The sequence below is a fragment of the Hippopotamus amphibius genome, chromosome 11 (assembly GCF_030028045.1).
Source record: "Hippopotamus amphibius kiboko isolate mHipAmp2 chromosome 11, mHipAmp2.hap2, whole genome shotgun sequence".
Lineage (NCBI taxonomy): Eukaryota > Metazoa > Chordata > Mammalia > Artiodactyla > Hippopotamidae > Hippopotamus > Hippopotamus amphibius.
The window spans coordinates 83,402,661-83,428,255 of NC_080196.1; the positions used below are offsets into that span (position 1 = coordinate 83,402,661).

Sequence of the window (25,595 nt, forward strand, 5' to 3'; positions counted from 1 at the left end):
CCAAACACCAAGAAGGAAGTGGCTTTTTTCTCTTTGGAAAGTTTTATTATGGAAAATTTCTAACACGTACGAAGAACCGAGAATAGTAATGACTCGACCCCGCAGCTTCAGCAGTCGTCACTCACGGCCCATCTGGTGCTTCCACCTCCCACTCTCCGTGACTCTGGAGCAAATTCCAGACATCGTATTATTTCGCCCCTAAACACGTAGGCACCCACCTCTAAAGCAAAGAAACGGGAACCAAGGCACTTGGTGTCCACGCCCACCTCACTGGGTGGCAGCCCCTGTATCTTTAATTCTGCAATTCCTAACAAACCACTTATGGGGGTTGCAACGGAATTTTTTTTAGGCAACCACAATAAAAAAGGAGGCGGTTAAATACTCCTAAGGCTCCAGGAGGGAGGCTCGCCCCAAAAATCCGGGTAGGAGGAGCCCAAAGCGCCGCCCGGTTACCTCTCCTTTCAAGACCCAAGGCACCGCCCGTGGGACGCGACCTTCTAGGGCGCCAGCGAGCCCGGCCCCGGCCCCGGCCCCGGCCCCGGAAGTCTCCGCCCACTGGCCCCGGCAGCCCCCGTCGCCCTGGGCGCGCGGGCTGGGCTCGGGGGCGCGCACGCTGTGCGTGCCGGCCCTCGGGACTGTGCCTGGCGCGGCTGGAAGGCCCGCAGTTTGGCCCGCCATGTTTCTCTCCGCGGTGCTCCGGGCCCGCGCGGCAGGCCTCACCGCCCAGTGGGTAAGGAGGCTCGAGTGAGCGCGGGTGCTGCCGCCGCCCTCCCCATCTCTCCGCGCCTCCTGTGGCGGCGGGCACGCGAGGGCCCCGGGCGGCAGCAAGGACATCGCGGCCTTCGCCCTCCTCAGGGACGCCGCGCCGCCGCGGAGCGAGGGGGTTGGCGGTGCGGCTGCGGCAGGCGCGAGGCCTCCCACGGGACGGGAGGCGGGAGGGCGGCGCCGGGCCCCCGCGCGCCTGGCAGGCCGGGTCGTGCGCGAGGCGTCCGCTGGCCTCGCCGCTCTGCGCTTTGCAGGCGGGGAAGTGGGCCGAGCGATGGCGTCACTGCGTCCCGCACCGGAGGACGTCCAAGCCCGTCTTACTCTAGGAAGGACGTTGACTTTCGGGGTGAAGCACCTGTTCGCGCTAACTTCACTGCGCGTTCCAGGAGTGACGAGGGGGACGGCGGGGCATTTACCAGAAAGAAAGCAGCCTTCACCCAGCAGTAACGGAGAAGGGTCGAGTCCGTTCTAGCGGAGGGTGAGCTCAGGGCCTTGCAAGGAGACTTGAATTTGAATGCTGGCTGCACCGCCCTTTCTGCCTTTGTGACTTTGGGCTCTTATGTTCTCACTTGGTGTTCTCGGCTGTAAAGTGGTAATATTCTAATTTGCAGAGTTTGGTCTCTCAATAAACGTTTGAGGTTCTGCTGTTACCTGCTGGGCCCCAGGTAACAATGTGGATAATAATACAGACAGGTAACATTCCTTGACTGCTTTCTATGTGCCAAGCACTGTGTTAAATATTTACACTGTAATTTATGAAGCTGGTACTATTATTTCCCCATTTTACAGTTAAGAAGCGGATTTAGACAGTCCCTGTTCTTGTGGAGTTGATAGTCTTAAGGAATGGAAACTTAAGGTAGTAAATATCGTACAGTGCACAAGTACAATTGATCCTCGAACAGATTTGTACTGAGCGGGTCCACTTATAAGCGGGTTCTTTCCCCAAGAATAGGTACTACAGTACTGCAGGATTCGTGGTTGGTCCAGAGGATATGGAGGAAACTCATATTTGGAGGTCTAAGTTATATGCGGAATTTCGACTACTTAGGGGGTTCACAGGGAGTTCCCTGGTGGTCTAGTGGTTAGGATTCTGCGCTTTCCGTGCCAGTGGCCCGGGTTCAATCCCTGGTTGGGGAACTGAGATCCCATAAGCCCCGGGACATGGCCAAAACCAAAGCAAAATAAAACCAAAACTGGAGGATCCACTTCCTTAACCCCCAGTATTGTTCAGAGGTTAGCCCTGCAGTGTTAGAGATATGAATGAGGTCATCCAGTTTGGTTTGAAGGTGGTATAAGATTTTTCCTGGAAGCAGTACGAACAGATTGCGGACAGGGCCAGATGGGTTGGAGAGATTCTAGGTGGAAAGGACAAGATAAAAACATAATAGTAGGAAGAGCAAATAGCATTAAGTTCAAAAAATTAAAATCGGCTAGTTTTATTGAACTGGAAATTACCAAAATGTTAACATTTTGATGTCTGCAATGAAAAGACCTTACAGGTTTTTTTTTAATTGGATGGTATGGTTCACGCTGTTTTGTAGCCTGTTTTTACCCATTATATATTTTGAGCAACTTTCCTTATCAGTAAACATTTCTGTAGTGTCATTTGGAATGTTGTATAGCATTCCATTGTGAGGATGGTCTGTGATTTATATAACCAGGTCTTTCTAACCTTTACAGATAGTGGGATATCAGAATGACCTAGCAAGTCAGGGAAAATGTGAGTAAAGAGGTCTGACTAATAAAGTTCCTTTCCTGAAAGAGAAACCTTTAAGGAAGTCATTTACATTTTCAAAGAAATTGCATATTTTGTTATAATTGTTGCTTTATTAGCTAGCTGCCAATTTCTTCAGCCACAGGCTTTTTTCAGTTTGTCATTGCTTTAAAATATCCAGAATTTAGTACTGTGTTGAGTGGAAGACGCAAGTTGTGTGACCTTGAGCCGTATTTCTTAATTTCCTTGAACTTTATTTTTTCTTTTCTGTAAAGTGCAATAATACCTTAGTGATTGTCGAGTTGCCTAAAAATTATGAAATATGGAGCACTTGCTACTCAGAATAGATTTATTTCCATCTTTCCTTCAGTAATTGCCCAGAGTTTTCTGTAATGTTGACACCACTTTAAAACTCATCACTGCCTCATTCCCAAGCCACTAATTAGTTTCGTAGGGGTGAGGGGGTTGTGGTGACATTTTCAAGGATTGTGTTTTCAATTTTATAATTTTCATTTGGTTCTTTTTTTTATAGTTTCTGTCTTTTCATTCATTGAAGATATTTTTCTTCATGTCCTTAAGTATGGTTGTAGCAGTTTTGAAATTATTGTTTGGTAATCTCCATTGATTGTCTTTTTTTCTTGAAAATGGGTTGTTTTCCTTTTTTGTTGTTTTATGTTGAGTAATTTTGGATTGTATCCTGGACATTGTGAATGATGTCATAGAGGCTCTGGATTTTTTTAATTCATCCAAAGAGTATTTTGTTGTAGTTGTTGTTGCAGGAGATTAGTTAACTTCACTCAAACTGCAGTCCAGCTACCTTGTGGGCAGCGGCTCAAATAAAGATTTAGCTGGGCTGTTTGGAGTCTGCCCTATGTGCATGCATCTTCGGAGTCAGACACAGAATTGGGGGCTTCTCCTCTCTTGCTTTTCCTTTTCTGGGATTTCCCACTTGCCTCTGCCTCTCCTGTGGTTATCCCAGCCTCTCTGAAGTACTTCAAACATTAGGCCTGCAGGTTTTCTCTTGGAGCTTTAGCTCCCCAGCATGGGGTAGACTGGGGCCTGCCTTCATGCTAAAAGGTGTAAAGGAAAAGAAAGAACCTTACTGGCTTCTTTTAAGTCTAGACTCCCTTCATGTGTCTGCCTGCATTTGGTTGTTCTTCATTGCCTTTAGAAAGATTTTTGTTTTTAAATTTTTTAAAAATATTTTGTCCAGAGTTTATAGCTGTTACCCACTTGTTTTGCCTGGTAATAATGTACTCAGCTGTGCTAAAAGTAGAGTGTTCTTTGGTGACATTTTTCTTCCTAAATTTTAAGTTTTGTAGAACTGTTTTTTTCCCATTCCATTAGAGATTCCATTGATTTTTGCTATGTCCCAAGTTATCTACATTTTGGCTCTAGGACATTAAAGGAGTTCTTGTAAAAAAGGGGAGGGAGGGAGTTGAAAAGAGGAAGGAGGGAAGGGAGGGAGGAAAGAAGGAGAGATTGGAGGGCATTTATATTAGTATTCTGTTGCTACTGTAACAAGTTTCCACAAATTTGGTGACATAACACAAATTTATTATCTTATGATTGTGTAGGTTAAAAGTCTGACATGTCTCACTCAGCTAAAACCAAGATGTTGGTAGAGCTGCCTTCCTTTCTGGAGCTTCCAGGGGAGAACCCATTTCCATGGCTTTTCCAGCAGCTAGAAGCTGCCCTTCTTTGTTAGTTCATAGCCCCCTTCCTCTGTCTTCCAACCCAGTGAAGGCAGGTCAGGCTCTCATATGATGTCCTAGTGTTCTGACCCTGCTCTGTTACTTGTCACATATCCTCCTCTAATGTTGCTCCTGCCGGTTTTAAGAGCCCTTGTGATTACCTTGGGCCCACCCTGATGATCCAGAAAAACTCCCGATTTTTAGGTCAACTGATTAGCAACCTTAATTCCATCTGCAGCTGTAGTTCTCTTTTTGCTGTGTATACTAACATATTCACAGCTTCCCAGGATTAGGACGTGGGTATCTTTGGGGCACCATTGTTCTTGCCTGCCACCACCTTAAACAGTTTAGAGGAGAGAGAAAATGAACAAAATTTTTAAGTTTATTCAGTGAGGTTCAGTAGGCCGCTGTTGCACACTACAAACTCAGATCTTTATATTGAAGATGTGAACTCAGTCTCCATTGTAAGGATAAAAATAGTATGCTAAACACTTTATCTCATTTAATCTTCTTAACACTTTAAAATAGGTACTCCCTTTTATTTTATAGATGAGCAAACCTAGGGAGCAGAGCAACCTCCCTAAGGTTACAGAAGTTGGTAATGAGTAAAATCATGTTTGGGCATTTCATTTCTATGAAGTATTCTTCTCTTTAGGGACAATGGAGTGTTATTTGTATCCATAGTGGGTTTTAGATATGTAAAGAATGCTTTGTTTAATTTATGGGCAAGATGGCTGAAAGTAATCGTGAATATTGTGACCATTGATATGGTTATCTTAATCTGTAATGCGCCTTTAATACCTGAGCTGTTCATGTTGCATTTCTATAGTAATTCTCTCGCAGTGCTAGTAAAATCACTTACATTTCTTTAATCCGAATTAACATTTTTAGTTAAATTACCGATGGAACTTTATTTGGAGAACATTTGTAAAACTTACCTATGTGTATTTGATAACATTACAAAACTTAGTTTTAGTGGTTAAGGCATGTCCTCAAGTCAGAAAAACCTATGTTTGACTTTTCATGTATTTAGCTGTGTGAGCTAGGGAAAGTTCTTTTCTTTCCTTCTCTGAGCCTTAGTTTCCACATCTGTAAAATAAGGGGTGATAGTGATACCTATGTGGGGGTTTTGTGAGTTGAGGGAGACAGGCCTCTCATTTCTAATCTGTCTCCCTATATATGCTGTGTGTTTTTTTTACTTTTTTTTTTTTAACAGTAAATGCAACTCTTCTGTACAAATGTATATATAAATATATATGCATCAGCACAGCATTGTAGCAACTTAATTTCAATGTCAAAAGGCGATTTCTTCAAAATAGTAGAGAAAGGAATTTGTTTATAAAACAAAAGCAAGCAAAGTAGTGAAGGTAAACTGATAAATACTAGCACTCTTTTTTTTTTAACTGGGCATACACTGTTAGCAAGTTAGCATGTGGCCATTTTCAGAGCTGCCCTGTTTTTTGATATCTTTAAGAACTTCACCTGTTTTACTGCATTCATTATAAAATCTACATCAGGCATTTTCAATAAAGGAATAAATAAGATATTAAAGGTTTGAATTAGAGAGAGAAGGGGAAGGACAAGATAGAGGTAGGGGGTTAAGAGATACAACTACTTTACATAAAATAAATAAGCTATAAGGAGATATCGTATAGCACAGGGAATATAGCCAGTATTTTATAATTTTAAATGGAGTATAATCTATAAAAATATGAAAAGTATAATATATAAATATATTGAATCACTGTGTTGTACACCTAAACTAGTATAATATAAATCAACTATACTTCAATTAAAAAAAAGTTTGAATTATAAGTAGTCTTTACCCTACTTAATGGGCCATTTGAATTCAGTGTCACTTTAGAATAAAGAGGCATTCCAGGACCAGATAGTTTTAGAACTGGAAAAGAACAGCTTAGCTAGGTGGGACTGATTTGAAGAGTAAGCTGAGTTTTCTCCCCTTAGACCAGAGTCTAGGCTTTTCACTAGACTGGAGGTCTACTATCTCATTAGACTTTGAAAATGTCTGTACTTCAGTGAATTCCGATTGAATTCGGTGAACTCCAAATGAAAACTCAGGAAACTTTTTTCATAAACAAGAATGTAATCTGATAATGAATTAATAGCAGGCTTCACTTCTGGCTTATTCTTTTCTCAGTGTCTCAGAAAGAGGGGAGAAGACTCAGAGCAGGCAAATAGTGACAGTAACTCTTTGTTAGCCACCTAACAGAGCACAATTGTAAAATCTGTTTAGCTCTTAAAAGGCAGTTTAAAATCTTCCATTTTTCAGTTATTAAGTGTTTTATCCCCATAACTGCTAGGCAGATGTAGTAATGCTTTAACAAGTTTTATAGTATCTTTAGAGATAAGATTATATAGTACCTGATTATTTGAATCTCAAAATACTTCAATAAGTACATATCCCTGTTTTACAGATACAGAAATTGATACTTAAAAAAATTAAGTGACTTGTGCAAGGTCACATATTAGCAAGTGGCAGAATGGTGATCTAAACCCAAATCTTCCATTAAAATAATAATAATCTGAAACTCCAGTGTTTCTTTCTATAACTTAACTACTTTTTCCTGACTGTTCTCAATCAATAAGTAGTCTATCTTCAAGGATTTGGACTTTAAAACACTTTATTTTGGATAGAAGGGTGTGTGTGTGTGTGTGTGTGTGTGTGTGTGTGTGTGTGTGTGTGTGTGTGTGTGTGTGTAAATTCATGTGCATATGCAGAATTGCAGGTCAGCCAGAGAGTGCCTCAGAATAGATTTTCCAGTATGTAGCTACATAGGCCTAAAGACCAATTTTCAAGATTATCTGTATATTTTTAAGTAAGGTATGTGACAGATCCTGGAATTATGAGGATAAGATCAAAACTGAAGCTGTTCTAACTTAGAGATTGGTGGTGTTTAATTTGATATACAGGGAAATTGGAAGGAGAAATAGGATTAATAGATGTTTCATTTTGTACTTGATGAATGTTTTGTTTTAAATAAGAATTTTTTCAGTTTGTCAATTCATGCTAAAAGAAACTTAGAAAATAGAGAAAAATATAAGAAAATGTAAAATGAGTCCTTATAGTCTTGTTAACATCATAATAACAGATAAGCACTTTTAATTGTTAAGGCCATCTAGTATTTTCATTAGTGTTTATTGAATATGTTGGGATGGTAGTTTATACTTTTTTGTTTTAACTCTGATATTTTCCAATTACGATTGTGGCACAGACACTTGTTTCTTTGTCACTATTTTTAGGAAATACGATTTTTGTTAGCTACATAATATGTATAATATATATAATTATAATTTTGTTACAGTTATTAATATTTATTTAAAACCTCCTTATGTTGGGCTTCTTAGTTGCTTGTGTTTTGCTATAACAAACATTACAGAAAACATTTTTATATAAACCATTATCCTCATTTAGTACTATTTAGGATAAATTCCAAAAAGTAGAATTACTAGGTTAAAAGATGGGAACTTTATTTAGTCTGTCCCAATTTGCTTTCCTAAAAGGCTGTGTCAGTTTTTACACAATGTGTAAAAATATGTCAACGTGTAAGCATGCCCACCTCTCCATATGCTCAGCAGAATTAAATCTTTAAAAAAAAAACACACAAAACTTTGCTAATTTGATAGCTGTAAATGTTAACTCACTTAAAATTGTTTTAAATTACTAGTAAGTTTAACTTTTAATTCTGTGACTTTTTTCATATTTACTCATTTTTCTTATTGATTTATATGCATTTATGATCTCTTCAGGCTGTTAATTTGTCCAAATGTGTATAAGATTCAAGAGTCATCAGGATAGAGTTAAGAGGTGACAATGAATATGCTCTCAGAGGCAAAAGAGCTATAGAGAAAAGAACATAGGGCAGAGCTGAGCCGTGAAGATGGCCGTTCCTGGATAAAAAGTAAACCGAAAATGTTAGGGTTTAGAAGTTAAGAGAGAATTGGATACTTTCCCTGCTCTTGAATTAATCCTGCCTTGCTTTATTATGAAATCCTTTGTTTTCTCTCAGAATTTAGGTAACTCACTAATGTGTTACTCAATAAACATTCTTTGATTTTAAAAAAATATATATCTTCTCAGCTAAAGTGATGGAAGGGACTGTCTTCTAAATTTTAGTTTCAGTTACTTTTTCAAAGCTTTATGCTGATGTTGTTTTATAGTATTATTTGGGAATTATGGTCTTAATTTTTTTGTTTATTTATTCAGTCCAGATTCTGGACAGGCAAATTAGGAATATAGGCATAACCTTGTATTTAATTCACAGATTGACTCTGAAGCAATATGGGAGAAATTGAATAAAAGTATAAGAAGCTAAACTGTGTTCTTGGTGTGTATTGTGTTTAATTTAAAGAAAATTTTTATCATGTATCTCAGACACAAAAAAGCAAAAAGAATATAATAAACACTGTACCCATTGAGTTGCTGCCCAAGAAAGAAAACAAGACCAACACAATTGAAGCCTCTTTGTGTACCACAGCTGATCAAATTCTCCTCTCCTCCCCCCACAATCCTGAAAATATTTATCACTCCCATATTTTATACCTGTGTTTCACATTCTGTACCTGAGTCTTGTTAATTAAAGAAAGTATTCTGTGTAAATGTATTTCTTCAACTGAAATATTATCTGGATCTAGGGAAAAGTTAAATCTGTGATTGTGTCATGTCGCTGCTTTTACTTCCTTCTCTGTTATGTTTGCCCTTGAATTGTCCAGCTCTTTGCCAGTGCCATGCTTTATTTAACCAGAGTTCTACCATCTATAGTTAGTGGAACTCAGAAGGTGGAGAGTTTCTGAACAACAGTAGAATTGCTTTTCAGGGAGAGGGTAGAGAAGGTAGACGGTGGGGAGAAGCAACAGGGCAAATAGAAATGGAATGCAACAAAGAGTAATCAACTGGATTCTTTCTTAAGCAATTGAGTATGGTCAATCTGCATAGCATTATAAGCAGCTTTTTGAACCTACTTTTATGGCTGGAGTTTTTAAAGTAATGTAGGAAAAAGTTGAGAAGGAGGGTACATTCAACTCATTTTTATAGAATTAAAACATGTTTATGAAGGTCCATATTAAATGAAAGCTGATATCCAACTTGATTCAGACAAAAGTGAAAAGCAGTAAGTTAATAGTACATTAACTCTGCAAGTGCATGCCAAAAGAACCTAGGAGAAAGGATACGTGACTCAGGAGAGCTAGGTGGTTGTTCTGGTTCTTCCATCGATTCTTGTGTGTTACCTTAGGCAAGTTAGTAACCTTACCTTTGAATCTCCATTTCCTTATACCTCTCCTGAAATAGAGATGGGCAGGGTGTAGTGTGGTAGGCCATATCTCTTAAGATATTTTACTTCTATAAGTTGATTCTATTATTTTAAATTATGGGTCTTAAAATTTCATAAGGTTTTTGATTTACTAAACTTTCTTAAAATTTTAGGGAAGACATATAAGGAATTTGCATAAGACAGCTGTGCAGAATGGAGCTGGAGGAGCCTTATTTGTGGTAAGTAATTACTTAGATTTGTTCAGAATGGAGGGACTTGGAAATTTGGGTAGATACAACATATCTTAAACACCAATGTCTTTGGTGTTTGCTGGCCATTGTGAAAATTTAAATATAGCTAATTGAAATCACTACATTTCAAAAGGTGTAGTTCCAGCTAAACCTCTTAAGTTTAAATTGATACCTGGGCAACTCTGGGAATAAGAATTTAGATTATTTCTTGGTGAAATAACTGTGAACCTAACCTGAATTCTTGTCACACTTTGGGTTCTTAAAAATCATTCATGTTGGCTCACTGAAGATTCTGAGACTGCAACTTGGGGAATGCCAAAATGGCACTAGCTTGAAACTCATGGATTCTAGTAATATAGCGAATACATTGGCAGTTGGCCTTTATGCTTTTGGTTTGTTTCCAGGGTTTCACTACAGGTAGAGGTTGATGAATTCCCCAGCTTGGTTGCATAATTCAGAAAGGCTAAGATATGTATCCCCTTTCTGTGACAAAGCGCATTTTTCAGGGATCAATCTAGTATTTAAAGGCAATTTAGTGGACTTGTATGATGATTTAGAGTTAGTGCTATAGTTTTGGAAAATGAATTATTTTTTGGCTGACTCTTAATAAATGAGTTAGCTACACTGTTAATAAGTAGAGTCCTGCTTTGTATTTTGTCATCCTTGTCTAAAAACATATTCGAGATAATTGTCCAAAGTTTCCACTTTCTTTCCTCTTCTGTGTCCTTGAAAAACTAGAACTCTGAGAATTAACATATTAAGTGTTCACCATATATATAAAACATTAATTGATGTAAGCGTTAATCTCAGTGTGACTCATTTGATTTCCTGTTGACGTGCCATTTCTTGTCAGTGTTTGAAGAGGGCCTGCTCTTTTTGGAGAAGAAATAAAGCTTGCTGTTGGCTGATTTCTGTTATGGAAAACTAGCTGTTAGCTAGTTTCTGTTGTGTGGAGAAGAGATGGTGCTTTTGTAGTAGGTAGTACGTCTGTTTGACAATCTGGTACACTCTCTTTTGGGAAAATGCACATATTTTCACATTCAGAATTTTGTGTCTTAGGGACGTCCCTGGTGGTCCAGTAGCTAGGACTCTGCTCCCAGTGCAGGGGACCCGGGTTCAATTCCTGGTCAAGGAACTAGATCCCGCATGCTGCAACTAAGAGTTTTGCATGCTGCAGCTAAGACCCAGTGCAGCCAAGTAAATAAAAAAAAATTTTTTTAAACTGTGTCTTAATTTCATGAGGCTTCCAATAATTGGTAATTTTTTTGCAGTTAAATTACATTAGAAGATCCTATTCTCTAATCCAGTTGGATAGTGCTTTTTTTGATTTTTGGTCCTAAAGCTATTTATTGTAACCTATAAAGGGTAATTTCAAAAACTTCCAAATTTTTGAATTCTTTTAGTATTGTTTTGGTAATCATACTCATCAGATGTGTATTTAATTAGTTTAGCCGTTCTTCTTGATGCAAGGATAGGTTGATATATATCATGTTTGAATTAAAGTGAAGAGATTAAATGATCAGTAGTAGTAAAGTACAAAGTTACACTTTTGAGGGAATTTTGATAATTTTTGAAAACATTTTTTTCCATTGTGTAGCACAGAGATACTCCTGAGAATAACCCAGATACTCCATTTGATTTCACACCCGAGAACTATAAGGTATGACTAAATTAACATTATAATTTATAAAATATTTAGTATCTTCCAGATGTATAAAAACAAGTGCTTTTTCTTTGATACAGAGAATAGAGGCAATTGTAAAAAACTACCCAGAAGGGCACAAAGCCGCAGCTGTGCTTCCAGTCCTGGATTTAGCCCAAAGACAGAATGGGTGGCTGCCCATCTCTGCTATGAACAAGGTACTTCATTTTTGTGTTAGTTCAAAAAGAGAAGGAGACTGTGTACAGTAACTTCCTTATGTACAAGTTTCTCTGACAGTCATTAATGTCATAATCCAGGAGTTTGAAACCGTTTCATCATTTATATGTTTCATACCTCAAGTTACATTTATGTTTTTGTTGGTTCTCTTAATAATGCTGAGAACTGAAAGGGTAGAGCTTTTTATCTTTGCAAGAAATAGTAAAGGGATTATAGTGAAAGAGGCCTTCTTTTTTTCTTTCTTTGAGAGAAATGGCCATAATAATAGATCCCAAATGTGTATAATTTGCTGTCAAGGTATTCTGAAAATGAATATACTGTTTAAACACTAGAATTGCAGAGAAAAGGATCTGGTCACAGCTAATGTGAATCTTTTTAATATTTTGCATTGTTGGTTACAGGCTTTAGCAAAAATCTGTATAATATATGATATTTACAACACTTGATTGTGGCAGCTTGGAATCAGCAACCTACAGAAATCTTATGGGTGACCCATTTAAATACAGTTAGTATATTCACGCATGTTTTAGGATTCATTTTTTCCTAATAGTGTTTTCAGCAGTAATCCAGATTTCTAAGTTTAGTCATATCCTATTAATATAACTACATTTGTATGGTATTATGTTGCAGTGTATTATTTACCAAGTGCCATACAAAACCATATATTATTTGGTTCTTGTGAGAACCACACAACTAATAAGCCAATGTGATATAATGGAAAATAAGTTTTCCTTTGAACTAAGAGATCTGATTTTTCTCTGGATTACCTCATCCTCAGTGATGATTTTGAACTAGGTAGAACTCTTTCAATTATTATATTATGATTTCTAAGTGATAGACATGGGACTGAATCATTTCTAATTCTATGCATTTTTTATTTGACTATTGCAGAGATTCTGCTATATTCATTCTCCTTTTCACTTTCTAAAGTCTATTAGGTTAGACCATTATCATCTTTCTTGGAGTATAGGAATGTCCTCAGTTTATCTAATGGAATCCCAGAAGCAAATTTTAGGTATAGCTCATTGATCTCTTATTTACTTAGTACAGTACTCTAACCCTGTTGTGGACCCTTAGTTTTTTGTTTTGTTTTTGTTTTACTGTGAAAAATGTTACAAAGCAAATTTGGTTGGTACTATACTTAGTAAACATATGTGCTTTTTTTTTTCTTCAATAAATTACTTATATGTTTGAGGGTTTTCTAAATTCCTTAACATTTTTTTATAATAGTCAACTTTCTTAATGATATAGGTGCATTTCTAATCATAAATACTTTTTTTTTATTTATGTTTTTAATAATGGTAAGCTTGTTGGAAGTCTTGCTCAGTGTCAAGCTTAGCAGAACAAAATGAGACACTAATGTGAGAACATTTCAAAAATATTGTCCTGTTCTATTTAGAATTGAATGTGTATATGTAAGAGGCAAGAAAAAGCATATAGAGAATAGAATCAAGATTCTTTCCACTTTTAGATTTTTGATGTTACTGTTACCTCCCCCCCCAAAAGAAAAGCCCAACCTTACAACAAAAACAATCCAGAGGCACATGCATCATTTCCTTAGCCATCACTAAGGCCTAGAGAGGTGCACAGCAGCAGCTTGGGGGAGCTTTTTCAGTTAGACACCAGGGCCTTACAATTATTCGATTGGTCAGGACCCAGTGTGTATATCTTGAGAGAGCTCCCTAGATTCAGAGGTATAAGCCTGGTTTAGTATCAATAAATTAAATTTAGCATAGCTACTTTAATCTTGCACAAGTGAGCAGGGCTTAGATGTCTTTTCAGAATACATTTCCTTTAGAATCCCTGATAAGAGAAAGTTTAATATATTTGTCATTTGGAATGCATTTAATGAGTTCTTTTTTCATATCAAAACCTGGATATATGTATAATTTTTAAGTGTCAAAATTGAAGGACTTATGTATACCTTGCAGATATCAAATACAGATACAGTTTCTGCTTTTGAAGAACTTTTTTGGTTTTTACCAAATCGAAGTAATATTGAAATTAATGTTTTTTTATGACATACCTAAAGCTCAAGTAATAAACATTGTAATCATATTATTTTAAAACATTTTAGGTTGCAGAAGTTTTACAAGTACCTCCAATGAGAATATATGAAGTAGCAACTTTTTATACAATGTATAATCGAAAGCCAGTTGGAAAGTATCATATTCAAGTCTGCACTACTACCCCTTGCATGCTTCGAAACTCCGAAAGCATACTGGAGGCCATTCAGAAAAAGCTTGGTATGGGACACAGTGTATTTATAAATTTTATGAAAAACAGAGTTGTCTTTCTATATTTGACCTCTTTCTTACCTAAAATTTCCAACTTTTACCATCATACTAGACACAACTAAATTTTTGTCTTACTGTGTTTGCCAACTAGTATTTCTTCCTATTTTGTATTCTTTAGTTCTCTTCCTCAAAGCTGAGTTTTCATGTTTTGTTTCCTAATCATTGAATGTTTTAAAAGCTTCTCAAAGTTTTTGTAAAGATTTATTATTTAGAGAATTAAGTTTCACTCGTGTGACAGCATGTGGCACATAAAGAAGTGACTATTATACTTGCATCCTTCCAAACAAGACTTGGACCAAATAAGATAGAGAATAGAATGTTTCAGGAAAGAATGCTTCAGGAAGGGAAATTTGGAATATGATGTTATTACAGTAGCATTTACAGAATTAAAAGGGCATTTTACTATATAAAATTGCCATTGCTGCATTTATCATTATACATATCAAATGAAGTAAAAGGAGGTGTCTTAATTTTGTTGTTACTGAATATAAAGTACTTGCATGTTATAAAAATACTTGGACAGTATAGAAGTATATAAAACAGAAGGCTGAAGTCTGCTTAAAATCCCACCCCCCATCTCCAAGTTATAAATTCTAACAACAGTCGGGTATATTAGTTTTAGGTTTTATGTTGTTTTAATTATTTTCATTATTAAATGTAATGTAATATGTCTGTTTGCTTTTTGCACTTGATTTTTGCTATAATAATATGTATGTCTGCCTCATTTTTCTATTATAAGTTAAATTATTCTGCAGTTACTTTCATGTATACAACATGTCTTTGTGTGCTTCTCCAATTGTACAGGAAGGTTGTTTGCAAGAAGTAGAATTGCTGGGTCAGATTTTACCTTATTTTGCCAAAATGCCTTCCCTAAAGATACGAGAGCACCTGTTATCCTCACATTCTTAATGATCTTTGACATCAGCTGTTTTCTGAGTCTTTGGCAGTTCTGATAGTATGCTGATTTTAGTAGGTTAATTATCATGGTTGAAATGAAGGTAATATGGTCTGGTGCACTATTGTGTAACAACAAACAATGGAGATGAGTCCCCTGAAATTTGATTGTTTTTAAAGGAACAAGTCCACTCAAGAAATCCTTGAATATTCTGTAATAACTACAGAATTGTTTTGTTTCATTTAAGAAATTTAATGCTCTTAAATACTTTTTATATGCCTCTGTAATGTTTTTTTTTTTCTTAAACTATATTGCAGTTAAAATATAATCTGGTCCTTATGGTGCTTATTTATATTTTTAGGAATAAAGGTTGGCGAGACTACACCTGACAAACTTTTCACTCTTATAGAAGTGGAATGTTTAGGGGCCTGTGTAAATGCACCAATGGTTCAAATAAATGACAACTACTATGTGAGTATTTACTTAATATAAATTAAAGTTGTATGATGTTATATTTTAAATATTTTAAACATTTGGCTTCCTATCCTATGGATGTTGGTTTCTGAATTATTCATTTAGAAGAAACTGTTGGCATAAATATTTAGAAGGTTTCTTTTTTCCCGGTTTCCAAACTTTATTAAAAATCAAAGAATAGAAAAACTTAACATAAAAATATGTTATGTAGTGTCCATATTGTTGTCCACCAGAATGTTTTAAAAAAATTATCATTCAACATAATTTGCATTTAACTGTAGGAGATGATACATTTTTAAAACTTTTAAATAATGAAAAATGTAATAATTTACAAATAAATACAAAAAATAACCACCAAGGCTTAATAGATAATAACATTTTACTACACTTGCTTCAAGTATTATAATTTTTATCATTATTATTATACATAGAAATAAGCTATAGGTAAGGGTAAACCTCCCCCACCCCCATTCAGAATCCTATTTATTCCTTTCTTTTCATTCCGAGATAACTGCTATCATAAATTTAATGTATTCTTCTTGTACATGTTTTTTAAACTTTCAAAATATAAGTATCCAGGCATGCTAATAATACTATATTGTGTTTTAAAAATTTTACAGAGATGATATCATAACTCTAAGAACTGCTTTAACTGGATCTTACAAATTTTGATAAGTAATATTTTTATCATTCAGTTCTAAATATTGTTAAATTTGCATTTTGATTTCTTCTCTGACCTGTGTTTTTCAGAAGTGTTCCTTAACATCCAGGTGTGTGCAGTTATCTAGTTATCCTTTTTAAATTGCTTGCTACCCTCACTGTATCATGGTTGTCATTCATAATATCTTGTTAGCTCATAGTTCTTAGAAGTTTGTTTATGGAAATTCTTTTTTTTTTTTTTTTCCTGGCGCATGGGCTTAGTTGCTCCGTGGCATGTGGACTCTTCCCAGGGCAGGGCTCGAACCTGTGTCCCCTGCATTGGCAGGTGGATTCTTTAGCACTGCACCACCTAGGAAGTCCTATGGAAATTCTTTTAAGGCCCGCGTTGAAGGTGGATTCTTCAAGAAGGGATTGATTTTGCTTCTCTCATGCTTCTGGAAATACTGCTGACCCCAAAGAAATCCCCTCTTCTTATATCCTCCCTTCTTCCCCTAAAGTGTAAGGTTCCAGACTAGCAGGGTTTTTTTGAGGGGCCGTTTTAATTTGTAGTTTTCCCTTATATTGAGGGTATAGCTTTTGGGGTCTCAGATTCATGTGATTTGGATAATCTGTACTCTGGGGCTTTATCCCTTGCCCCTCTAGACTATGAAACCCTGAAGCCAAGTTTTTTTGGTGTTCCACTTGTCTCTCTAAGTTTTCATTGAGTTTTTGGCCTCTGGGTATTTTTTTCTTATCAGTGTCTTGATATTGATAAAATTTTAAAGTTTTTGTTTTTTATTTTATCCAGCATTTCTAGTGTTACAACAGGACCTTCAGTCAGGATAGCTAGCCTGCCATAATGCTTGAAGTGGAAATCTACAATTTTTTTATTAATGAAGATGAAACTGGACTTTGGCATTTTACATTTCTAAGATGTTTTTATTACCTATAGAGATTTCCTTCATTTTAATGATGGTAGTGCAAGTTTCTTACCTTCTTTCTCATACTTAAAAAAAAAAAAGTCCTTTAAAAATATGGCAATAGCTTTCCCTTTTCCCACATTTCTGCAATTTATTCATAATCATGAGGACCTTAATTTAAGCAGGAATTAGACAGTCAAGGCTTTGTATGAAGCTTTGTAAGTCTAAATGTAGTAGACTGTGGATTTATGCAAGAGATGCTTTTAATTAGTAGTGGTATGGTCTTTGGAGAGGCAGTTAGCTTTTATAGATCTCAGCTGACCAGTGGATGAAATGAAATAGTCACGTAAACTTTGGATACTGATTAGGGAGAAATATCAAATACATTTTGAGGATGGTTGGGTAGTCCATATTCATATGGACTTGACATTTGATTTTATTAGGAATTATTGTTAGTTAATTGGGTGTGGTAATGGCACTGTGTTATTTAAGAACATTTAAAAATGTTCTGGGAGTTCCTTGGAGCAATGGTCAGGACTCTGGGCTTTCACTGCCATGACGGGGGTGCAATCCCTCATCAGGGAACTAAGATTCCACAAGCCGCACAGCGAGGTCAAAAAAAAAAAAAATGTTCTTAGGAGATGCCTGGTGGTTATTAGAGGGTAAACTGTCATAGTGTCATGATGTCTGCAACTTGCTTTTAAATGGTACAGCCGAAAACCAAAACAAAAGCAAGAGGTATATGTGTACATAATTCAGATATGGCAAGGAATATGGTTATTCATATATACTTTTCAAATTTTCATAAAGAGTTGTGGGGTGGATAAAATCATTAGATGAGTTTAAAGATTCCTTCTAGTTTTGAGGTTCTGAGCATCTGTTGAACCCTAAGCAGTTTTTATTTTTATAAATGTTTAATTGTTCAATATATTGATGTATTAAAGGGCTTCTGTGTGGCTAGGCACTGAAGATACAGTACTGAATCATGATTTCTCTGGCATAATACCACGGTCCTAAAAACATTTTCTTAAGTACTTAATAGTTTTGGAGGGGTAGAGGGGAAATAATGTAGTTCAGGCATTTTTCTTAATCTTGCCCCATTCTGTTTTGACCATCGTAACTAAACCTAGGGTGCAGCCAGGGGTAGGAGTGTGTCTGTGTTTTAATTGTGTTTGTTATTTTAAATAACAGAACCCCTGAGGTAAGAATTTTGCACAGGTGCACAGTGTACAAAATACAAAGCTGCTCTGGTTGAAACAGGGGTTGGAGGGTCAGGATTATTAAGATAAATGTGTCCAAATTAAGTTTTTTACTTACTTAATTTTCTCTTCGAAAATTAACTGAAGTTTGAAATAGGGTGAATTTCACCTGAGAAATAAAGAAAATATCACTAGGGTATTAGATCTTTAGCTTAAGGATAGATGTTAGGCATCTACTTCTTTATGACTGCTGGCGCTGATTACTGTTTGCATCTCGTTGATTCTTCAAGGGCATAGCTTTTGTTGAGCATGTGCGTGGCACTGTTCTATGTATTTTCTCTTCTAATCCTCAAAACACTCTGAAGTCAGTTTACAAATGAAGAAGCAAATTTGGGGAAGCTGAGTAATTTCTCTAAGATTGCTGGCTAGTAAGTGTTGGAACTTGAGCTCAGATGCAGAACTGTCCCTTCAAAGCGCTGCTCTGTGCTGCCTCTTCAGCTGCAGCTCCTATTGCTATTGCATTTAGCAGGACAGTCTATGTATAGGAGTTACTCAGTTGCTGCTGCCTTGGTAACTAACTTGTGAGCTGAGACAGACAAGCTGAATTTAGGGATTTACACTGATTTCGATAGTAGGATGCAATTTTAATACGACTATTTTACTTTTTTTTTTTCTAGGAGGATCTGACACCTAAGGATATTGAAGAAATTATTGATGAACTGAAGGCTGGCAAAATCCCCAAACCTGGGCCAAGGTATACTTTTATTTCTTTTTAATAAATTTTAATGGCTTAACCTAAATTAGTCTTTCATGTAAACTTAATTTTAAAATTTTATACACTGAGTCCATAGGAGTTTTCAGGAGCCTTGAATACTATCTAAACCAACTTGTCATTTAAAGCAATGATTTTTTCCCTCCTCCAAAACCCTATCAGATAATCATCTGGTATCTATTTGGATATTTATAAAGAAGGGAAATTTACTACAAATAGAAATGTATTTCATTGTTTAAAAGTTCATACTGCCAGAATTTGACCCAAAGTCTGTCTTCCCACTAATTTCCACCTAAAGGTCCAAAGATTCTGTCCTTTGAACAAACACAAGATAACTTTTATATCTCTTCCAAATGCCAGCTCTTCAGTTACTTGAAATAGGTATCTCAAAGCCTGTATCTTTTCTTGGATATAATATCCACAGTTGTTTAGCTGTTTTTCCTTATGTGACATAGTTTTGGTCTCCCTCCTGTGTAGATCTTCTAGTTGGCTGATGACTTTTTTCATGTGATACTTATACTAATCACAGTATTTGAGATATGTACTCGGTGTGGAGCATTGTGGGACTGTCTTCTTTATTCTAGACATCATGCTTGTAATAATGAAGCCTAATTACATCAATTCTTACTTCAGATACATTACACCATTAAATTGTACTTACGGTCAGTTAGAATGCCTCGATCTTTTTCAACTTAAACACTTTATCCAGGTTGCTCCCATCCTGCAGTTGTGTTATACTGATTACTTCTCTTTCAGTTATGAACCTGAGCTTTTGCTGCTAAACAAACCCTTATTCCTTATCTAAGTGTTCATATTACTTAAAATTCTCTCTTAATACCAGCAGTGTTTGCATGGTTTTATACAGTTATATTCCCTTTGTATTTTTTTCTGCTTATGTCATATAAAATTTTCCGTGTCTCAACATATTTGAAGGTTTTAAAGGCCATATAATATTCTAATGTATTGAGAGAACGATGACGTGTTCTTTATTACATGATTTTAAAATACATTTCCTACTTTTTGTTATAAACAGTTCTCTGAGGTTGAATTACTAGGTCAAGAGGGTATGCATGGTTCTGTAATCTGCAGCAAGTACTGAGAAGTACTGCCTCATTGTTCTGGCTGACTAATGACCCTACCTAAAGAAGTCAGTTCAGGATAACTTCAGTTTAGTAAAAGCAAGCTGGCCCCTAAAAAACATATACTTCTTAACTGAATCACTTTGCTGTATACCAGAAACTAATACAACATTGTAAATCAACTGTACTTCAATAAAAAAATTAAAAAGAAAAAAAACCATCTTTCAACACTTGAATTTGCTTAAAGAGGTTTGGCATTCTCTTCCTAGTTCCTGACTTTCTTGGGCTACACTTAAAATATTTTTAGCAATAAAACATTTCCATTGTGAAGAATCAGTCTCCTTTATGGAGGCTACTGAAGTGAAACCTTTTGTGATTTAACATTACAGTATTTCTCTTAGCCACTAGTCCTGTCCCTTACTTATTCTTGCTTCAGCTGTAGCCTCCCCTTGCCCAAAACAAAGTTCATAATATTTTTCACAGACTTTAGCTTGTTTTTAGGGCTCAGATGTTTTAAAATAAGTTCATGCTATTCTTGTATTTGTACTTAAACCCATAATTTCTTTCAACTTTGGGGTACTTTGTTTTAATATCTCAGGTGTAGATTCACTTCGTTCTTTAAATATCCCCCTTTTTCCTGATTAGGTATTATTTGTAATTCTGTAGTCATACTTTTGGTGTTTAGACCCTCCTCCTTCCCTTCTTGTGAACTTTGTGATCTATCGATGACATTAATAAGTATAAAAAGCTGTTGGAGTGTTTCCAGTAGGGAATATGCTGATCTTGATCTTCTTAAAATTATTGTCCTAGTTGCTGTGTAGAATAGTTTAAAATTTAGTGGATATTGTGAGGCAGAGGATTTATGAATGATTTCTAGCATTTTAGTCTGAGCACCTCAGTGATTCCTTTAGCTAAAATGAAGATTTGGGATAGGGCAAGTTTGAGGAAGAAAAGTCACTTTGCTTTGGACATGCTACTTAGCATGTTTGAGATGCCTACTTAGACCTCCATGGTAGAGTGCTGAAAGGTTAGAGATGAGCTTGGAATTTAAGGAATACATTAGGGCTGGAAATGTGAATTGAGGATTCATTAGTTATTATAGACAATATTTAAAGCCATAAGTCTGGATGAGATTACCAGGGGTGAAATTAGAGTTTGTTGTTGTTTTTAATATAGGAGATACTATAACATTGTTTTTTAACATTAATAAACAGGAACTAAGTACCATAGTAAAGCATTTTTGACATCTAATAATAATAGGGATGTTGCTTCTTAGTAATTGTAAATAGTTCTTCCGTGTTCTAGATTTGAGCCAAAGACTTAAGAATTACTGGTTTGTCAACCTAGTTTTATTTCCTACTTATCATCTCTTATTCAAAAAGCTGAGATAAGGACTTCCCTGGCGGTCCAGTGGTTAGGACTCAGATTCCATTACAGGGGGCAATGGTGGTTGATGGTCAGGGAACTAAGATCCTGCATGCCAAAAATTTTTATAAATAAATAAATAAAAGCTGAGATAAATCTATTTAGTTTTCAGTAATTGCAGAGCATCCATCAGTGGTGTATGTAAAGAGTGTATCAGGACGTGGTAATCCCAGCATATGAAAACAAGAACTTTCCCTTTCCTTCCCCAAGTTAATTTCTTGGATATTGAGAGAGACTGCAATGATAGCAGTAACCAAAATACACATATAGTTGTTCTTTAAATTAACCAAAGCTGGCTACTGCTTTTTTTATTAGTGTTTTTGTAATAAAGCTCTCTGCTTAAATATTTGAAAGAGGTGCTAGTTGTGAGTCTTTGAGTAACGAGAGAAATTAAACTGGTTCAGTGGTAACTGATTGCTGTGTACCACTATCAGGTGGTGTACTCTGGCCAAAATTGGTTAAGATTACTCTATGTAGTTCAAAACTGCTTTTTTATTATTTTGATGGCTAGGAAGAAAATATTAAACTGATGGTAAGACAACATTCTTTTGACATTTATAAATATTTGTGTGCTAGATATTGTTCTTATTTTCAATTAAAGTACTGAACGCAACTTCTAAACCTGCTTTCAATTACTAATTAATAGTTGTTTTTTTAGTATGGATTATCCAAAACTAATTTTAAACCCAATTTGAATTATTCATATTTAGTTTTATAAAGATATTTTGAATTTTACAGAATTCTGTGGGGGTACAGATAACATCGAGGTGTTAAAAAGTATAGGTAGGCAGGGTGGGGGGGAGTCGCGGGAGGGAGGGAATATGGGGATATGTGTGTGAATACAGCTGATTGACTTTGGTGTACCTCAAAAACTGGTACAAGAGTGTAAAGCAATTATATTCCAATAAAGAGCTTAAAAAAAAAGTATAGGTAGGCTACAAAGTATATATACAAAAGAGATATAGGTGATTGATAGCTAACTCTAGACAGTAAAGTCATTTTGGTTTTTTATGCTAAATGTAGGGGCAATGGTGGATATATCTCAGCAATATTAAAAAGATAAGCTCTAAACTTTTCATAAAGTAGCTTTTAAGAAGTACATTTTTTAAGCCATAAAAAATGTACAGAAAGGCCAATTTTTCTAGAATGCAAATGAATTAAAATTAGTGTGCAAGTAGTGTTGGAATGACTAAAAACTAGATTTACCTTTTGAATTGTAACGAAGAGAACAAGGTAATTAATAGATGGCATTTTAAGCATATCAGGGAAATAAATTTTTGTTTTTTATTACATGAAAATCCCGGTGTAAATTGTGGCTGTCAGGTGAATGGGTGGAGCTAGATCAAACACGGCCTCTGTGGGGTTCTGAATTATGTTTACAGATAAAGTTACATGATTAGTACATTAAACTAAGTTTTTAGGCTTTACTGGAGTATTTTTACAGCCTTTGTAATATTTTAACATGTATTTTGTGAATGGTGGGGGCAGGGGAAAGTTTGCAGGCAAGCATAATAGAGGACTGAAACCCCCCGTTTCCCTTAAAGTATGTTATGGGATGGTAATTTCGTGGAACAAAAAAACTTTAGGAAACTGGACCAGATTATTCTTAAGGTTAGTTTCTCATATAAAATCCATAATCCTGTAAAGAGCTCACTCAGTATACATGATTAATTCTATTTATTGTTCCAGAAACTTCAGTTTTTTAATCTTCCTAAGTTGATCTTTTGTGTTGGTAAAGAGGGTAGCTGAGCTTAAACTGCAAGAGAAAACCTAGTAAAGAAGAAAGGTCCTCCAAAATTGATTAATTTCATTATTTCATTGGCAGTCAAAGAGCAGCAAGTGTACCTGTGTTACCAGTTAACATTAAAAAGAAAATTACAAAGTGAAATACTGTTTTTTTATTAAATCTAGATATTTTGCCACTTACCCTACAACTTTAATTGTAGGCTCTAACAGAGAGTACAGTGATTGGTTTTTTATCTGGTTTTCACAGTGAACATATAATGTAAATATATTAACTAATTTCTGACTTTGTAGGTATTATTATAATACACTACTTAGTTACTTGCATTATGTAGTATAATAGCTTGAAAGATCTTATAAATGATTATATGGTATCATTTTCCTGTCCCCTCAATAAATGATTTTCCAGGGCTCTAAAAATAGACTTATAAGATTGATGACAATGTGAAGGGCAAAGCCAGAGGGAATAAAGAGATTTAATTGAATAAGTTCTTCAGCTCAAATCTGTGGCAGGAACGAGGTAAATGAGCAAAGCCAGGGAACAGGAGTAGGTGCTGAGCTAGGCTCCAGCAACAGAGGTCAGGCAGGGCAGAGGTTGAGCCTGAATGATTACCTGGGAAAGTATGTGTGGGAGTGAAAAGAAGACAGGCTCGTTTACCTCTCTTCATAGAACTATAGGAGGACCTGTTCATGTTTTCTTTGTGGCTGTGATAGCCACCCTGTTCTGGAACCTGTTTTTGAAAAATTAATACTCATAATTTAGCTTTTAAAAACAAATACAAATGGATTTTGTCTTCACTGCTTCTAAGGGACATCCTCCCAAATCTTCAGATCTCTCTAGGAATCCAGTTTCTGTTTGTTAACGAATACAGTGTATAATTGTGTATTCCCTGTAACAGTGGATCTCAGTCAAAATAAAATTCAAATAAAAAGAATAAATGTAGCGCTCTAGTTTATTAAAACATGATTTTTAAAAATGTCCTCTGGGGTTGGGTTATTTTGCTGTAGTTCTTAGCACTGATCTTTGGGCAGATGCTGAATCACCCAAAGCCTTGGTTTCTGTATCTGTGAGATATTTTGGCTAGTGTCCCTTGTCTCGTGGCATTGTTGTAAAGATTTAATGACCCAGTGATGTATGTACACTGCTCAATAAGTGGGAACTATTATTTTTATATTTTTCATATTTAATATTTTTATATGTCAGTTTTTATATTTAACTTTAGGAAAAGAAAATCTTGCAGGAATTTAATGTTTGTATTAAATAATCCATGCTAGTTCTTGGGGGAGAAACAGTTACTTAACTGGGGTGTTGTGAGGTAACAATTATAAATCGTAATCATCAGCAGTCAGTTTAATGTTACTTTTTTTTTCAGGAGTGGACGCTTCTCATGTGAGCCAGCCGGAGGTCTTACCTCTTTGACCGAACCACCTAAAGGACCTGGCTTTGGTGTGCAAGCAGGCCTTTAATTTATATTCAGCTGTAAATATGTCACTGGAGAAATAAAAATGTGAATCTCCTATCTACATAAACTTTTTTACATTATTCATTTCCATCTGTGTACACCTTGCTTGTAACCTAATAACTTGCAGTTCTAAGTACCATGTCAGAACTTCAGAGCACCATTTTAGTTTTCTGCATCTTTGGCTAACTATGAACACATTATCCCGTAAGCTAGTTAACAGTTATTTCAACATTAGCCATTTTCAACTGCTCCTTCACTCTTATCAATAATATTAGGTTATTGTGAAGTAAAAATGCTGTCAAATTTCAAATGCATTTTGCTCTCCCATCTTTAGCCACAGCCAAGTCTTAAGTTAACATGATCTTTCTATAAACCTTATTTGTCAGTATTCTTTTTAAACATTTTTATATTTACAGCACACAACTGTTACTGTAATTTCAAGTGGTAAGTGACATGTCAAGCAGACTGTAGGTGTAACCAGGATAAGGTAGTTGTCTCTAGAGGTACTGTTTATCATTTTTAAAGAAGGAAGGTGCAGGGGGACTTGAGGGGGGGGGGAGTCAAGGAAGGGAGGGAATACGGGGATATGTGTATAAAAACAGGTGACTGAACTTGGTGTACTCCCAAAAAAATAATAAATAAATAAAATTAAAAAAAAAATACTGGTAAATTTGATAGCAATTAATATAAAAATTAATCTTTTTACTTAGAAAAAAAAAAGAAAGAAAGAAGGTGCAAAAACACTTTGACATTATCCTTGGCTATTCTGACCCTGCAAGTATACAAAAACTAATTGGGGGAAGAAACTGGAAGTGTAACTTGAGTCGGAAAGTTCAGTGGATATGGGAAATATATTCCTCAGTTGAATGCATATTACAACTTAGAAGAAAGATTAAAACCTTTGAGTATAATATGCACTTCAGGAAACTAGCTATGAGTTTTGCAAGCTGGAATAAAAAATTAATAGCTTTAATTAAGGGATACATCTAAATTAATCCATTTGTTTCGGGATTTCTCAAAGTCATTGTCTTTAAAAATTAGTTATTGTTTTTTACCTGAGACGGTAACAGCAGCAATTTTTCAAGTAGCACAAAAAGGTAACAGTGAAAATGCTCC

At 35.9% G+C, this 25,595-nt stretch overlaps 1 protein-coding gene across 1 annotated transcript; it reads left to right on the forward strand.

The window, feature by feature from the left end:
- Positions 1-513: 513 nt before the first annotated feature.
- NDUFV2 (NADH:ubiquinone oxidoreductase core subunit V2) lies at positions 514-24,540 on the forward strand. Its single transcript, XM_057698902.1, has 8 exons — positions 514-730; positions 9,617-9,682; positions 11,292-11,354; positions 11,438-11,554; positions 13,651-13,819; positions 15,127-15,236; positions 18,675-18,751; positions 24,390-24,540. Exons 1-8 carry the CDS (start codon positions 677-679, stop codon positions 24,481-24,483), a joined length of 750 nt encoding a protein of 249 aa, XP_057554885.1. The 5' UTR covers positions 514-676; the 3' UTR covers positions 24,484-24,540.
- The last annotated feature ends 1,055 nt before the right edge of the window (positions 24,541-25,595 follow it).

Coding starts and splice junctions, on each gene's coding strand:
- NDUFV2 (XM_057698902.1), top strand. CDS start 677: ATGTTTCTCTCCGCGGTGCTCCGGGCCCGCGCGGCAGGCCTCACCGCC. Junction 11,355..11,437: donor TCACACCCGAGAACTATAAG/GTATGACTAAAT, acceptor TCTTTGATACAG/AGAATAGAGGCAATTGTAAA. Junction 11,555..13,650: donor CCATCTCTGCTATGAACAAG/GTACTTCATTTT, acceptor AAAACATTTTAG/GTTGCAGAAGTTTTACAAGT.